The sequence below is a fragment of the Tachysurus vachellii genome, chromosome 24 (assembly GCF_030014155.1).
Source record: "Tachysurus vachellii isolate PV-2020 chromosome 24, HZAU_Pvac_v1, whole genome shotgun sequence".
Taxonomy (NCBI): Eukaryota; Metazoa; Chordata; class Actinopteri; order Siluriformes; family Bagridae; genus Tachysurus; species Tachysurus vachellii.
In genome coordinates, this window is record NC_083483.1 from 5,053,405 (window position 1) to 5,071,624 (window position 18,220).

The 18,220-nt window shown below is 39.2% G+C and overlaps 1 protein-coding gene across 9 annotated transcripts in view; it reads left to right on the top strand.

Moving 5' to 3' along the window:
* The window catches only part of runx1 (RUNX family transcription factor 1), a 38,833-nt gene extending 21,712 nt beyond the window's left edge, over window positions 1-17,121 (top strand). For 7 of the 9 annotated variants that reach the window (XM_060860075.1, XM_060860072.1, XM_060860077.1 and 4 more), the window contains 5 exons: window positions 452-608; window positions 5,327-5,431; window positions 8,102-8,269; window positions 12,601-12,726; window positions 15,769-17,121. In XM_060860075.1, coding sequence (XP_060716058.1) covers window positions 452-608; window positions 5,327-5,431; window positions 8,102-8,269; window positions 12,601-12,726; window positions 15,769-16,274 — 1,062 coding nt within the window. In that variant the 3' untranslated portion in view covers window positions 16,275-17,121. The remainder of the gene's footprint in view (window positions 1-451; window positions 609-5,326; window positions 5,432-8,101; window positions 8,270-12,600; window positions 12,727-15,768) is intronic. The other 2 variants (XM_060860073.1, XM_060860080.1) reach the window with 1 other exon arrangement.
* Window positions 17,122-18,220: the final 1,099 nt, after the last annotated feature.

Sequence of the window (18,220 nt, forward strand, 5' to 3'; positions counted from 1 at the left end):
TACTGAACAAAGGAATATTATTGTGTAAGAGCTGAATAACAGCGACGGGTCACAAAGACATCAGAATATTCACATGTGAAATCCTGCATAAAGATATTTATAGAGCTGAAGAGCTGTAACTCAATAGCATCTGGCCGAGGATGGAGCAACTTAATGTGCAATGTAATGCAGGGTATCTCAACAAACACATAATAATAATAATAATAATAATAATAATAATAATAATAATAATAATAATAATAATAATAATAATTATTATATACTTTTATTTGTTTTATTTATTTTATTATTATTAGTATTGTTGTTGTTATTAATAATAACAACAATATTGCATCCTGCAATACTGGATTAGGTTTAATAAAAATAAATAAATAAATAAATAATAATAATGATAATAATAATAATACGTTGTATTGAGGAATTATGTATTATTGGACATACCTCACTATAGGTGGTTGCCCTTGGCGACATCCCTGATGGAACGCTGGTGACAGTGATGGCAGGAAATGATGAGAATTACTCAGCTGAACTCCGCAATGCCACAGCAGCCATTAAGAACCAGGTGGCCCGTTTCAATGACCTGCGCTTTGTGGGTCGCAGCGGAAGAGGTAAGCACTTAATGGGCAGCTGATGTAGATTAATGTGACTTTCATTGTGTGTGTGTGTGTGTGTGTGTGTGTGTGTGTGTGCGTGTGTGTTGCTTTTTTTAACTTCTCACTTTCTGAGCTGGCAGAGAAAAGACATAACTGGTGTATTCTGTATCTATGACAAGCCTTGTCTAAAACCTATACACATCTCTCTTTGACTTTCTCCTAACACACAAACACATAGAATCACACACACACACACACACACACATACACACACGCGCGCGCAGAGACATACACACATATAATAATATTTGCACACACATGAGGTTATTTGCTAATAATATATGAGGTTATATTGATAACTATAATAATGTTATATGTTTTATATATAATGATTAATATGATAATAATATTCTTGTAACCTGTTTTTTGGATTTGCATGAATAGACATTTCGATGTGACTCGCAGTCAGGTGCAGCCAAAATGTAGCAAGTGACTAGCCATTGATAAGCATATTACTGATTCAAACCATCATCTGTTCAGCTCCACTCTTTTCATATATACACCAAATAGACTAATGTCTGGTACAGGTGCAAGTGTTTTCTATCATCCTGCTGTCTCACAGATAACAGAGTATCATCACTCTGCTATTTGACACAACTTGAATTTAGATCATTATTATTGTAGAAGCAGGGATTATAGCTGTGTGGCTAATTATCTGATTCCGGTGGTGTAATCTTTGAGTATTGCAAGCTTATGAAATTTATATCCTCCATGATCAATTCAGCTATTTTTAAAATGGTGGAAGTATATGTAATGGAAATAAAAGAAAAAAACGTTACTATTAGTAACATTAATGAATAATGTACGTTAGTGTGTGCATGTGTGCATGTGTGTGTGCGTGCATGTGTTTTTGAGTGAGTGAAAGAAAGAAAGAGAGAGAGAGAGAGAGAGAGAGAGAGAGAAATCTGAAAATCTGTTTTCATAATGACAAATAGTTTAGTCAAAGCATTTTAACACACACACTCTCACACACTCACACACACACACACACACACACACACACACACACACACACACACACAAACAGGTCTTCTGGGAAATAAGGAGTCCCACAGGGGTCTATTCACACACAGTCCTGATATGATTTAGCTGATAGAACCCACCTGACTTACCTGCAGCTGGCTGAAACACACACATGCCAGAGCTTGTCACACTCAACACATGTGTTAGTCTTTTATCCTGTGATGTGTGTGTAAATTATTTATTTGTATACGTGTGTGTAGGCTTGTGATTGCCTGCGTTTGATTTTAAGTCTTCATGTGTGCAGTCAGTGTAAATATATGCTGTTGTCATGTGTGTGAGCATGAGTGTGTGTGTGTGTGTGTGTGTGTGTGAGTGTGTGTGTGAGAGTGTGTGGTGTAAACACTGTGTGTACCTGATAGCTGCTGCTCTCCACAGTGATGGAAACGATTTTAGTGTGGGTGGCAAAAATGCGATAGAGTGTTTAAAGTAAGCGGGAGAAATGTAAACTACAAACACACACACCCACACACACAACACACACACCTACACACACACTTACACTTGAAAGACCACTGATGGTGTTCGATAAGCAGTAACAAAGGCAGCATCTGTCTCTCTTACATTGCATCTATACCTCTATTTTCTTCTTTTTCTTTGTCATTTGTTTCCTCAGAGTCTGTGTACGGATGGACTAGTGAGTCACATGCAGTCCTCAGGCAACGGTCCACACACACACACACACACACACACACACACACACACACACACACACACACACACATTCATACAAACACACACAGCTCACAAACAGACTTTGTGTGTGGGGAGACATCCCCTTAAGGAACACTGTGCACTTCCTGGCTGGTTGGACAGTGAGTTTCTGCTCCTCCCAGACAGAATGTCTCTCTCCTGCTTGAATGTATGTGTATGTGTGTAATTGTGTGTGTGCATGTGTTTGTGTTTGGATGTGTGTGCATGCGTGTGTGTGTGTGTGTGTTTGGGTGTGTTTTTGGGTGTATGTGTGTGCAAGTGTGTGTGTTTGGGTGATCCACTCACAACAAAGCTGTTATTAACAAACCTGCGTTATTTGTGAGAACATTCCTTGCAGAATATTTGTTTACTTAAGTTCTTAAAGCCATAGATTTAGAAGCTGGTGTGTAGCAGTTCTATACTGTATAGATCTATAATGTATAAATGAAGGACGGCACTGTTAATGCTATCAATCAGCTAACATGCAGTAACATGAAAAGAATTCTGAATAGATTTTAAGCCATAGAATTCACACACAGTTACAGTTAGCATGAAAACAACACAACTCCTAGATTAAATAACTCAGTTAAATAGCTTCTAGTCGATAGAATGTGACAATATGACTATGACATTTTGGACATCTTTGCAATTCAGATGAAATTTCATCTACTAAGATTTAATCGAAATTATTTTAATTTCAGTATTCGGAAGTCAAACTGAAAGAATTAGCCAATCAGTCAGTTCACTAAAATAAAACCGAGGTCTAAGAGGAATTTGATTTGAATAAAAGCTGACACTTTATTTTGAAGCGAGACTCATTTCTGCTTGGACAGGAATATTGAAGTATAATTATTAAACACAGCCATGTCTGTGTCGAGGTCATTACTGAAAGAAGAGAAACACGGCTTAGAATAGCACACAGAGTGTTGTCGAGCTCCAGCTCTACCCTAAGCATGCTAAGCTCTTTCTTTGTATGTGTGTGTGTGTGTGTGTGTGTGTAGTCAAGGTAGTTTATCAGATTTTTGGGAACAGCTGGGAGATCTACTCAGGTCTGCTTGTCTGAGCATGTGTATGTCCGCTTGTCTGGTCATCTGTGTGTGTGTGTGTGTGTGTGTGTGTGTGGCATTGTGTTATGGGCAGCTGTGACTTTAAGCTATCATTGATTCTGCGTCAGAAACACCCCAAGGGTCCGTCCCATCAACACAGTGATGAGTGATAAGTGAGAGACGGAGAAGGCGTAACAATGCTGCAAGGATTCTCTCTTTCTCTCTTTCTTTTTTTTTCTGTCACAAAATAATAACTGAGAAAAGAGGAATTAATTGGGCAAATCAAACCGAGAGAAACCAAACAACTATTCACCGCCTCCAGGATTTTAGAAATCGACACAAAATCGAGCAACTTTGTCATTTTTCCGAAATGAATGCAGATTTTCTCAGATTTGGACTAAGACATCATCACAACGTGTGTTTAGACAAAGCCGTCTTCAATTAACATGTAACAAATGCGAGCACAGCTATCATAGAAAGTCATTACATATGTGTGTTCAGTGGTAAGAATTTAAAAGAAGAATCCTCTGCTTGCGATTTCACCAAATTAATTAATTTTCAACAAAAATGCAAAAATTTTAAAGAAAAAAATACGGTGGCGCGGAAAGTGCAAAACAAATTAGCAAATCTCAAAACACATTAACAAGTCAGACAACCCGGAAGAGGTTGGTATAGTTTGTGAATGGAAACTTACCATCATCGGACGAGACACCTTTCATTCGAAACACATTAACAAATCAGAAAACACAACGACATTTCAGACAACCCGGAAGCGGTTGGTATAGTTTGTGATTGGACAAGACACCTGTCACTCAAAGTATACATGAAGTTCAACAGTCTGCCACAGGGAAAAGTTGGAATGGATGGATGTAATGGATTACTGTGGATTAATTCTGTTATTTTCTTATATTTAAATGGAGAACTTTACACATTACACATAAGATTCCATACCTGTATATCTTGAGTGACAGGTGTCTTGTCCAATGATCGGTAAGTTTCCATTCAAAAACGATACACTACCGTTTTTTTGGTTGTCTGACTTGTCGTTGTGTTTTGGGATTTGTTAATTTGTTTTCGGATTTGTTAATGTGTTTTGGGATTTGTTAATTTGTTTTCGGATTTGTTAATGTGTTTTGGGATTTGTTAATTTGTCTTCGGATTTGTTAATGTGTTTTCGGATTTGTTAATTTGTTTTGCACTTCTCGGCCACCGTAAAAAAAGGTATTTTTAGCTGCAACAATCATAAAAAAGCAGCAAAATCCTAGAGGGATTAAATATTTATTGCTATAATTATACTATAACTATAAATAAAATAAATAAATAAGAATAACAACAACATAATAATATTATAATAATAACAATAATAATAATAATAATAATAATAATAATAATAATAATAATAATAATGATAATAATTTATTAATTTGTTCATTTTTAAATAACGATCATAATCTGTTTTTTGAATCTTAACATTTTTGTCTAAAACTGCTAGACACCAATGGTATATTTGTGTGTGTGTGTGTGTGTGTGTGTGTGTGTGTGTGTGTGTGTGTGTGTGTGTGTGTGTGTGTAATTGTGTGGATTAGCATAAGGATGTCTAGCATTTCAGTCTGTCTGTCTATGTGTTTATGGGGAGTAAAGACAGTCAATGTGTCTGACTGCTGCTTCTCTCGTTTCGCCTCATCTCTGTCTCTTACTCATAATGTCACCATGTTGTGTGTTTGGGTCTGTGACATGAACATAAATCAGTTACCCTGTATGTGTATGTGTACAGGTTTAATAGTAATGTCCAGCTGATTGAGTCATTGACACATTAAAATCATTGACACTGATTGTCACATCTCTCTCTCTCTCTCTCTCTCTCTCTCTCTCTCTCTCTCTCTCTCTCTCTCTCTCTCTCTCTCTCTCTCTCAGGGAAGAGTTTTACTCTCACTATCACGGTATTCACAAACCCCCCTCAAGTGGCCACCTATCAGAGAGCCATCAAGATTACGGTGGACGGACCGAGAGAACCCCGCCGTAAGTTTTAAAAAACAGACAAAAAAAATCACAAATATTTTCTGGATTTTAAATGCCTTTCTTGGGAAGAAATGAGTTTAGCATGTTTCTGGGAGTGTGTGTATGTGGTTAGGTGTGTTTTACTGTGGTTGATGGTTATCCACCAGATTTTTATGCTAATGTGGTGGTTGGTGGTATGTTAATAGAAACAGGGTGTTGAGGTCTGCAGATGATTGCGGTGTACTTCTGTAAACCACTACAGCCTGCTAATAATACTGACTGGTCCCAGTTTACTAATCAGGCTGTTTGGTGTTTTTCTCACACATAAATGGTTTTAAGTTAATATCCTAATATTTTAATTTTCCACAATTTTTACACAATGGTCAGCAATAAAAAAAATAAAAAAAAATATCTAAATGCGATAAAATAAAAATATTATAAAATTGACAATTTTATAAAATAAAACAATTTTAATATAAAATTGGTTTAAATAACCCTTTTTACATAGATTTATGAATCATAGGTATATACTTTGCTCATTATGAGGGGCTGAAGTGTGTGTGTGTATGTGTGTGTGCACCATAGTGTGTTATGTGAGAGCACATCATGCCCCGCCCTCATACTCATGGAAGCTGTAGGGCTATTCCCGCCCAGTCCGTTATTCCGGCGCCTCGCTGCCATATGGAGGCTTCAGCTACTGCTGGCTTCTTCTTCAAAGTCCTCGAACAGCAGCTCTGGTTTCAGGAGGACTTCCTCCTCTCGTGTCAGTGTGCATGTGTCTATGAGAATACAGGCAAGTGTGTCTGATGGTTTCGCACAGCTGAGAGACTTGTCTTTTTTTGTCCCTTTATGCCCCCCTCCTTTCTTTCATCGCCTGCAATCATTAATCCCTCCTGCTTCCTGCTTGTCTATGTGTGAGGTCAGGAGCAGACACTCATGCTCAGTTGGGAGTGGACTCTGTAGTGTACAGAGCACATCAACATGCAAAATGCTCGTCATCAGAGCTCATGCACAGAGCACACACACACACACACAGACACACAGAGACACATGCACACACACACAGAGACACACACACAGAGAAACACACACACACACAGACACACACACACACAGACACACAGACACACACACACACACACACAGACACACACACAAACACACACACAAACACACACACACACACACACAGAGACACATACACACACACACACACACACACACAGAGACACACACACAGAGAAACACACACAGACACACACACACACAGACACACACACACACACACACAGACACACACACAGACACACACACAGAGAAACACACACACACAGACACACACACACACCACAATAGTAGTTTGATTACAAAGCTTTCCTTGTTCTGTTTGAAGTAACAGCCTACTAAGATTTGATTAAAGCATTTGTATGTATTTGGCAATAAACTGTAACTACACTCACTGTCCACTTTATTAGGAACTCATTCATGCAACTGCCCAATCAGCCAATCATGTCTCAGCAGAACAGTGTACAAAAACATGAAGACTCAAAGAGCTTCAGTTATTGTTTCCATCAAACATTATAATAGAGATAAAGAGCTTTAAGATCTCTGTGACTTTAACTGTGGCACGGTTGTTGGGTTAGCATTAGATCGGCTGCTTTGAGTATTTTAGAAATAGTTGATCTCCTGAAATTTCACACATCGCAATGCTTTGTTCATGTTGAGATGCTTTTCTGATCATCGTGGTTGTACAGAGTGATTATTTCAGATACTATTTCCTTTCTGGCAGCTTGAACTAATCTGGATATTTTCATCCGTTCTTCTCATTAACAAGGTGTTTCTACCCACAGTGTTTCTACCCACTTGTGTAAAGTCTGTGTAGATCAACAGTTTCTGAAATACTCAGCCCAGCGCACCAACAACAACGATACCACAGTTAAAGCATTTCTTCATTCTGATGTGTGAATATTGAACATTAACAGAAGCTGTAGATCTGTAGGTGTTTGGGGCTAATTACAATAGACAAATAGACAAATCTCAAAAACACACACATGGACAAATACACTCCTTCCTCTGAAATCTAGAGTGAATAGCATGGCACCAGATGGAGTAATACTTCATTCTGTTTATCCATGCTAACTCTTACATTCCCATTTGCTTCATATTCACAAAGATCAGGTTCTGAGGTGAAAACGTTTCATCTTATTGTTTCTGTTTTTGTTATATATCTCAATTTCTATATGCTGGCGTATACCATATACTCGACATTTCATTCTGCTATTACGTCCTGATATTTCCATCCCTTCATCCTTCCATCTCTCCTCCGTTCAACCCTGCATTTAGACTACAGGCCCTGCCAAGCTGCTTCCTTTTCATCTAACTGAAACATTCTGTTCTGGTGCCACTACACCAGCGGGGTCATAACAATGAGATAGACAGCAGATGATTCAGAAGGTTCTGGGAGTCATTATTAACGTTTGAAAGAGAATCAGAAAATAAGCTGGAAAAATGAGAGGGAGAAGTATGTTACGGCAGTGAAGCGTTCGGAACAAGGATGGTTATAGCCGTGTGAGTTTTTTGTGCATTTTCAGCCACCTGTCAGTGAGACGCGTCTAATCGTCTTCCAGTTTCTTCCCTTATATAAGTCCCATAAAAGTCTGTCTCTCTTGGGCTGTTCCTGTGTGTGTTCAGGTCATAGACAAAAGCTGGAAGAAGCTGTGAAGCCAGGAGCACTGGCCTTCTCCGAGCAGTTGAGGAGGAGTGCCATGCGGTGCAGTCCTCACCAGGCCTCTGCACCCAATCCCCGCCCCACCCTGAACACGCCTCCCTTCAGTAGCCCCGCCCACAGCCAAATACCTGGTAGGTTACCTGAAGATTTTAAAGAAACTCATAAAAAAAAAAACTGCATCTAAAAGAAGAACAAGTGACAATATCTTGAACATAATCAAATATTTCCTATTACAAATTTAAAAATATACAAATGGAAGATTATTAAATAATGGGAATGAGTAAAAGCGTGAAATATTAAATGGAATTTATTTTTATTCTTATTTTTTTAAGAATATGTTATCTTATAATATATAATCTTCTTATATATATATATACATTTATTTTTATAAATATGAACTGGTTTTGAATTTGAATTTTGATTTCTAAGAATCTCATGATAAGAAATGTAAGATATTTTTACTTGTTAAAATATCATTCTTGCAGTCACACAACCAAAGGCAGTTTGCAGAACTGTTTTATTTTATATATTTTACTCTTAAACATTCGTTTGTTCTTGCCAAGTGACATGAGGGTATGTAGTGACACACCATCGAAGATACAGACATAACAAATGAAGAGAACAAGGCCACCTTTGATAGTAACTTAGATGAGCATGCCTGAGCAGTGCACCACACACACACTCACACACACATATACACACACACACTCTGTACCACCAGACAAGCATTCACTGCCCACTACCACACACACACTAATACACATACACCAGAGTCTCATAAAATATAACTGAGGCCATAAAAATTATTTCCCCATTTCACTTTGAATCTTTTGGACTGGAAAGCCCCATTTTATCCTGCTGGGTGAAAAATAGTACAACGTGAGACTGTTTTCAATCACAGTTAATAGACAAAAAGATTTCTAAGCAGTTGCACAACCGAATCCAACGTGCTGAAGGCCACATCATCATGCTGCTGGCATATGTTTAGTATTTATACATTAATTCTGAGTAATTGCTTACTGTGAAATGTGAGTAAGCCTTTTTTTAAACCCTTTTCCCAGACGAAAACAGAAGCCAGATTCTGGGAAATCTATCTGGCTATAACAGTTAGGTATTATATTAGCATACTTACAGCACTTCTCTTTTTTGTTGTTGTTGTTCATTGTTTTTGGGAATTACCTAATTGGTGTATTTAAGCTGGAGGCCCTCAGCGAGAGATTGATTGTTACTTTCTCTTCCTCTCTGAAGCCGTGTAATCGGAGTGAGGTATGTGTCTGTGTGTGTATGAGAGAGAGAGAGAGATTGCATATGCATTCTTAGAGGAAGTAGACTAGGGGAAATAGGGAAGTGAGAATCCACTGACAGGAAGCAGCTTTATGAGAAAATCAGACATTTTATTAAAACCAGTCTTTGGGAATAATACAGCGTTAAGCAATATGAGATTTTGCTGGTAAGAAGAATAGAGAAACCGTTTAAATAAAACGTTACTTCTTAAGCATTATTATTATTAACCCAATGAGAACAGTCGAGTACGTGTGAGCATGAAGAAAGGAATGAATAGAAAAGAGTGCCTAGCAATGCAGAGGGTTGGGAGATGGAAGGATGGCTGGTGGAAGTGCTGAGCTCTGAAACAGTGTGTTTCCTTCTGCGTGCTGCTCTCACCTCTCTGATCCTGCCGCCAGAAATAGCAGTAGAAGCACCGCCAGCGGAAACTGTTATTAAGTCATTCAAGAGCTCTTTCTCTGTTTTCTCCCTCCTTTCTTTCTCTTTCACGCACTCTTCTCTCTCTCTTTTTTCAAAACATAGTAAATCAGTAGCAGCTGGAACCACAGGCCGGAGTGTGTGTGTTTTAGAGTGCTTAGGGAACGCTTTTGTGTTGTAGTCATGTTTGTCAAAAAATTGGAGAAGTGTGTGTGTGTGTGTGTGTGTGTGTGTGTGTGTGTGTGTGTGTGTGGAGCAGTTGTTAGCGGTTTGACAGGAAGTGACATAGCAACGGTGAAATGTAATGAATTGTTTTTTTAACTGCATGACTGGAATTTTAGGAAGTGCTGAGACTGAGATTATTAGATTAGATCTAAAATATTTGGATGTGCTGATAGGAATAAATAGTGATGGTGTGTATGTTCAGTATGAAAAACAGAAAATTTTATTCTACATTGTGATTTAGTTTTATTTATGCAATAACCTCAGATCTGACATTTAAGCATGAACATGGTGATGGGATGCTCGATTAGATCAAAACCGTCCATGTCATACTGAAACGTGCTCAAAAAACATTTTGTGTTACTCTTCTGTCTAGTGTCTCCTGTCCAGCAGAGTAAGAGTATGGGCATGTGTGCTTTCATCCATGTTCACTCTTCGTTCTGTTCCCTCCACACTTCGTATCCACATGTGCGTGTATGTGGGAGTCCAGTAAAACATGAATGAGCTTTGCCTGCACCGGATGCACCAAGACGCCTCAAGTCACCCACCCAGCCATGTGTGACTCCTGGCCCATAGCTGAAGCACTAGGCCTGGGGAGGGGGTGGGAGGAGGAGGCGGGGGTCTTCTGGTGATGGCCGTAGGGATTCGAGGGGGGAGACTTGGCACTACGCCGCAGTCTGGCTCCACTTGAAACAGCCTGGAACGCTCGCTTTGGCCGCTCTGCGTAATTTGCTTCCTCTCTGATGGCTTGCCTTCCTCTTCTGTCTGGAAGACTGCGGGCTATCAGTGAGCATTTAGAGGATCATAGGGAGGGAGAGAGAGCACGAGAGAGAGAGAGCACGAGAGAGAGAGAGCACGAGAGAGAGAGAGCACGAGAGAGAGAGGGCAAGAGAAAGAGAGAGAGCACGAGAGAGAGAGAGCACGAGAGAGAGAGGGCAAGAGAAAGAGAGAGAGAGAGAGAGAGAGAGCGAGAGAGAGAGAGAGAGAGCACGAGAGAGGGAGAGAGAGCACGAGAGAGAGAGAGAGCAAGAGAGAGAGAGCAAGAGAGAGAGAGAGCAAGAGAGAGAGAGCACGAGAGAGAGCAAGAGAGAGAGAGAGAGAGAGAGAGAGAGAGAGCAAGAGAGAGAGAGCAAGAGAGGGAGAGAGAGCAAGAGAGAGAGAGAAAGAGAGAGAGCAAGCGGGAGAGAGAGAGAAAGAGAGAGAGAGAGAGAGAGAGAGAGATTACAGGATCTAGAGATAGAGAAAGTGAGTAAAAGTCTTTCTTTTTCTGTCCGGTGGTGTCTTGTTTGTTGTGCCTAAGTGCTGATAACGTTGCCTATCGCCGCTGCTGAGGATGGACCCACACAGACAGCATAGAGGTACATGGGATTGCAGAGGAAAGTAGCACTTAGAAACCATGAAGATGGCTTTAGACTGCAATTACCACAAACACTCACGTCTCCATCAGTGAAAAGTCAATAACTTCAACAAGACAGACTTGAGCATAAAACTAGAATGTATTTCATTTGATCATTTTACCATATATCATATAGTAGAGTTATAGAAGGGAAATGATTTATAATCTCACTCTCGGGTGTCACCAGATGAGGATGGCTTCCCTTTTGAGTTTGGTTCCTCTCAAGGTTTTGTTCCTCATGAGTTTTTCTTGCCTCGTAGCCTCTGGCTTGCTCATTAGGCTATGTTCACACATTAACATGTGATGATGTAATCTTTATTTTTCAGGTGTATTGTAATAATAGCTCTCACAAATCCTCTTCTACAGCAGCGTGTCAGTGCTGTAAACTGCTTATAATGCTGATTTGTATATGTTATGATTCAGAGCACAGTGATAATGGTTGCTCTGTGTGTGTCTGAACGTTATACTGTGTGTTAATAACATCAGATTCCATATAAGGAATATGAATTCAACATGTTACATCATGCATGTGAGGAGGAAATCATCATCATCGTCTTTCCAGATGAGTCTGAATGACCGTTTTTACTGTAAAAGATTTGGGGCATCAGCTTTAGTGTTCATAGCTTTTCATTTGTCATAACAATAAAAAAAAATTGTATAAAAAAAATAAAAAAACAATGTTAAAAATTATTTTTGATTATAAATTATTAAATATTTCAGATTATTAATACACATATACAGTATATATATATATATATATATATATATATATATATATATATATATATTTTTGTTTTTTTCTTTTCTGATATGTTGTGTTTTCTTTTTTATATCTTTATTCTAACAAATAAAACCCTTAAGTGAAGTAATAGCTAATATAAAAGATGTTAAATAGTCCTAAACAGTCTAAACCGATACAGGGGTCCAAACAGATTTTTTTTTTTCAAATGTACCACATAAGGAATTCTAGTGGAATTGTATCAGAAATAAACAAACACCGCCCTTTAATGAAAGGAGACATATCTAAAGTTAAAATATTATAGAATGTTTTATTAGCAGTTACTTTAATGTGTCCACTTGTGCGACTGGGTCCATATGCCAGCTGTTTTAATGCTGCTGTTTTCTTTATGTTGCTGTTTTCAGACTCCAGGCAAATGCAGACGTCTCCGTCCTGGTCTTATGAGCAATCCTATCCTTACCTTGGCGCTATTTCTGCACCGGCTATTCACCCGACGACGCCCATCTCTCCCAGCCGCAACCCCATACACTGTAAGCTCTCACATGTGTCAGCGTCACATGTCATCACACATCACCTGAGCATCACTGAGACACAACTGCTGCTTTTTTAATCGAACCTGTGAACGGTCAAATGAATATGAGTGTTCAGAAATTCAGTTTAATTCAATTTTATCCTTATTAAATTCCTTTCATTTTGTGAGTGAGACTGAATGAGAAAAAAATTAAAGCTGGATCTCAGTTTAATCATCGAATTTAGTTTGAACACAAACGCACCTGGGACTCACCTGGATTAATAAACTCACTCACTCTCTCATTCATCTTCTACCGCTTATCCGAACTACCTCGGGTCACGGGGAGCCTGTGCCTATGTCAGGCGTCATCGGGCATCAAGGCAGGATACACCCTGGACGGAGTGCCAACCCATCGCAGGGCACACACACACTCTCATTCACTCACGCAATCACACACTACGGACAATTTTCCAGAGATGCCAATCAACCTACCATGCATGTCTTTGGACCGGGGGAGGAAACCGGAGTACCCAGAGGAAACCCCCGAGGAATGGGGGAGAACATGCAAACTCCACACACACAAGGCGGAGGCGGGAATCGAACCCCCAACCCTGGAGGTGTGAGGCGAACATGCTAACCACTAAGCCACTGTGCCCCCAGACTAATAAACTATACATCTTAATTTACATTTATAAATTACACACTGACACTAAACGTTATTATTTATATTTTTAAAAGCACAAATCTAATTATCAGTGTAATTAGCGTTTTTTCCATTATTCTTAGCTAAAGTATTAGTTTATTAGTTCTTCAGGTGAGTCACAGGTGCATTTGTGCTCACAAGGCATCATGAAGGCTGACCTGAAGGACTAATTAACTAAACATTATTTATATTTTTATAGTAGTATAGTAGTTGTACTATGCAGAATTAGTGTACTTACACGGAAGTCTTAAAAAGCCATGCATTTTTATATTTTTTTCTTTCTTGTTTTCCCGTTATCGCAAATTAATTTTCTGGCACCTTGCGAATGTTTCTGGTGTATGTGCACGTCAGCGTCTGAAATCTCCATCATAAATGTACCACACCTCACAGCCTCCTTCTTCCTTCTTGGAAGTTGTCTATCACTGACAGACAGAGAGCTGTTTCAGTCTCTGATCATGATGCTGCGTTACTGAGCTTTTGCTGCTTCTAGAACATGTTCTTATGCAGAGATCACGAGAAAAGTAAGTCGTGATCACGAGAAAAAAAGAAAAAAAGAAATGTAATATAGCATGGCATCTTAAGACTTAATTCTAATTAGAGATGTTTCATTATTATTAGATAAGTTACTTTGTAATTAATATTAAAAACACACAACTCTATTCTTTTTGGTAGCCTGCATTTCATTGCTTAAATAATTTTGTTCATATTAAATATGGATTTGTTTATTTATTCATGACAGAATCTTGGCTGATCTGTAAATAATAAAATAAAGCCGTAATTTTATTCTGACTTCACTTAGGTCTGACATACTCGAGCTGAAAAAACGAATAGAAGCCCAATGATAAATAGAGAATGTGTAATTATTTGTAGGTGACATTGGAAACTGGTTCAGTTTTCTGATTGTGGCCTTAAACAACTTTATAGAAACACTTCCATAGCAGCGTTGATTTCCACTAACATCAGACAAAAAGAACTTAAATAGTATAAAAGTCTCAAATAACTCTGCTTCTAAACTTACTCTCATTTTGGCTGACTAATAAAACCCTAAATTAGATTGACGGGGAATTTTTGGATGGACCATATGTTTATGCTATGTAAATAAGGGGTTAGCCAACAGAAGCTTTTTGCATGCAGCTGAAGAGCTAATTCAATATTTGTGCATGAATACCTTCTCGTTTTGATGTTCACAAAGGAGACTGGGCTTTGTCCGTTCACCATTCAGCTCAAAGCTTCACTCATTTCAAGGACACTTTGATGATCGAATGAAATCATCTTCTTTTTGATACAATCATACAATATCGTGTGTATAGTTATGAAATAAGAAAGTGAGCTGCACTAAACGTCCCATAAGCATCGGCACAAAGTCATGATAAAGTGTCAAAGCCACATTGGACACTTTCACTCTCTACCAGTTAAGAGGCTCTTAATGCCTTTGACAAAAATATATAACACACTTACAATAAATTGAAGTTCGACAATGTGATTTTTGGCAGACGTAATGTAGTTTCATTGTCTGGAAGGTTTGTGTACATACAATACCAAGCCTGAGTACAATATATATCCCTACTACCCTATTATACGGCGGGTGAAAAGCATCACACCGCAGGGGAAATGAGTCCTCAGCATTCATAAAACAGTAGGTGACAAATACCCAGATGACCGACTGCTTCAGCTGAGCTTCTGCAGTATGAAGCCAGTGCACAATGTGCAATCCCATAATGCAACAGGACTGGCACAGAAGTGCAGTCAGAATTAAATATAGCTTTCAGTGCGATCTGTTTTATACATTGCTGCTTTTGGTTAAACCCTGTTTAAGAACACCTGAGTAAATTCTTAACTTGAAAGACGAAACGAAAAAAATCAAACAAACACAGTCTTATATTGTAGGTCAGACATCGTAGGTCACATGATGATGCCAATATGGTGGATGTGGTGTGTTCGGATTGTATTAAAACTACACACATATATTGACATACAGTACATACAGTATTAATGCCTGAGCAGTAGGTACTGAATCGAATGCAGCAGGTTCTGAATCAAATTCATTATCTACTGAATCAAATGCAGTAGGTATTAAATCAAATGCAGCAGGTACTGAATCAAATGCAGTAGGTACTGAATCAAATGCAGCAGGTACTGAATCAAATGCAGAATGTACTGAATCAAATGCAGCAGGTACTGAATTGAATTTAGTAGGTACTGAATCGAATGCAGTTGGTACTGAACCAAATGCAGCAGATACTGATTTAGTAGTAACTGTTACATTACGTGATTTCCGACTCCCCCATATTTTTGTAGATACATGGATTTTGTAGATTCATGTTATAGGAACTTTAAATAAAAACTTTTCTCTTGCAGGTTCAGACCTATTCAGTGACCCGCGTGTCGGTCTGGAGCGCCCCTTCTCCTCCATCCCCTCCCTGCCAGACAACCGCTTCACTGATCCTAGAGTCCCCTACCCCACAGCAGCCTTCACCTACACTCCTACCCCTGTCACCAACGCCATAGGCATCGGCATGTCAGCTATGACTGCGTCGGCTGGCCGCTACCACACTTACTTACCTCCTCCCTACCCTGCTGGCTCCTCCCAGGGCCAGAGTGGACACTTCCAGGCCAGCACTTCACCCTATCACCTCTACTACAGCAGCGCTACAGGGTCGTACCAATTCTCCATGATGTCTGGAGGAGGTGGGGGGGAGCGTTCGCCACCTAGGATCCTGCCACCCTGCACCAGCGCCTCGACAGGCTCAGCCCTCCTCCACCCCTCACTGCCCAATCAGAATGACATTGTTGTAGATGCAGAGGAAAGCCACAGCAGCTCTCCAACCAGCATGTCTGCTGAGGCGGTGTGGAGGCCATACTGACCACCAAAGTTACTGAACACTGGTCTGACAATATGAAGTGGACAGTTGATGGAGCGGTGCATGGACTCAACTTTCCACAGCATGAGACTCAGATTTGTTTTTCTTAAGATAATTAAGGATAATTTGTTGTTGTTGTTGTTATTATTGTTTTTATTATTATTATTATTATTATTATTATTATTATTATTATTATTATTATTATTACACCAGCTCCTTCTCTTTCTAAACAAATACACTGACATGGCACTGTCATAAAACTTGAATCTGAAGAATTAAATCATCATAGGTGAAAAATATTAGCCAGAAAATGTAGATCTGCCAAAATAACAGCTTGCATACTAGGAACTACTCATTTGTGGCAAACAATTATGGATTTCACGTGACTGCCGGTTATTTACAATGACTGGATAAGCGTTCAGCTGAGACCCGGCAGTACTGAAATTTCCGACGATAACATGCAGACATGTGTGTGTCCTGCGCTCACAGCACCAACACTGGTTGATTCCTATTTGCATTTAATAGCTAAATGAGACATGGAGCTCTGTTGCACATGCAATCCCAGGTTTATGAGGCTTTACCTCATCAGTCACTGCCTTTTAAGGTCCTCTTACACTGCAAATCCCGTCTGTGTTTCAGGGACAAGTTTTCCTGTAACAAAGAGTTCACCTACTTTTATGTAAATAGACTGTAAACTGCTTGTTGATATCACTGGTTGGTTGATGTTGACAGTGTCTTTGAATTCCACACCTTGAGAAAACTAGAAATGCTCCATAGCCTATATGTTTTTTTAGTACTGCTTTATTTTGTGAATGTAAACCTTGTGAAGAAGCTGACTGTTTATAGACAACATCGTGTGCCGTCCTTCTTTCTCTTCACCGAGCCACGGTCAGGGTCATGAGAAATCAGCGGGAAAGTGGGGAGACTGTCTCTCATTCTCAGTGTCATCTTGTGCTGATAGGACAAGAATGACCAGGCTCCCAAAATGGTGCCAGCTTCTAATACCCCCTCTGCCAACCCCATGTGCTATTCCTGACCTAAGAATTTATACAGACAAGCAGACAAGCCCTGACCTGCCCGTGCCATTCAACACTATCTTACAGAAAAATATGCACTCTCTTTATGTTCTCTCTTCTCTTTTCTTCTCTTTTCTTCTCTTCTCTTCTCTTCTCTTTTCGTCTCATCTCTTCTCGTCTCTTCTCTTCTCTCATTTCCCTTCTTTGATTTTGGCCATCTCGTTTAGCTCACATCAAAACATCTTCTTCAAACTTGTATTTCTTAGTTTCAAGCTCCTCTACAAAACACACACACACACACACACACACACACACACACATACATATATACATATATACATGGACGGCAATTGAAATGCAGACTAGCTCAACAGTGCAAAGTGACTACAGAGCATTAGCTATAATCCAGCTCCAGGATTGAGGCCAAGGTCCATAAAATATATTTAAAAAATCATATAAAAAGCATAGTGTGTCAGAGCAGCATGACACCACCATCCACAAACACACACACAAATCACATACCAAGCTTTATATTTATAAGTGGATATTAATGTGTGTGTGTGTGTGTGTGTGTGTGTGTGTGACAAAAAGCCTAATCTTTAAGGGAAGTTATTTATAGCAATTAGAATATCGTTCAAAATAAAACTCAACCATCTGAACTCACAGATGTGAACCACGGCTCTAAAACCTGCTCAACAGAAAAATGACGTTATTAAAAAAATAGTTAGCAGCTAAAGTAAAAATGCATAGGATGTCAAAATTTATGAATCGTGTCAGAATGTTGAAGACATTCATGCTTAAAATTCCGCTCCAATCTCTTGATTGGCACTGATAATTCTCTCTGATCTTCCAGCCCAATCTCCATATTCTTACCCAATTTAGCCTAAACATTCTGAGACTGATTAAGAGTCAAGGTCTCTCACCTATCAATTA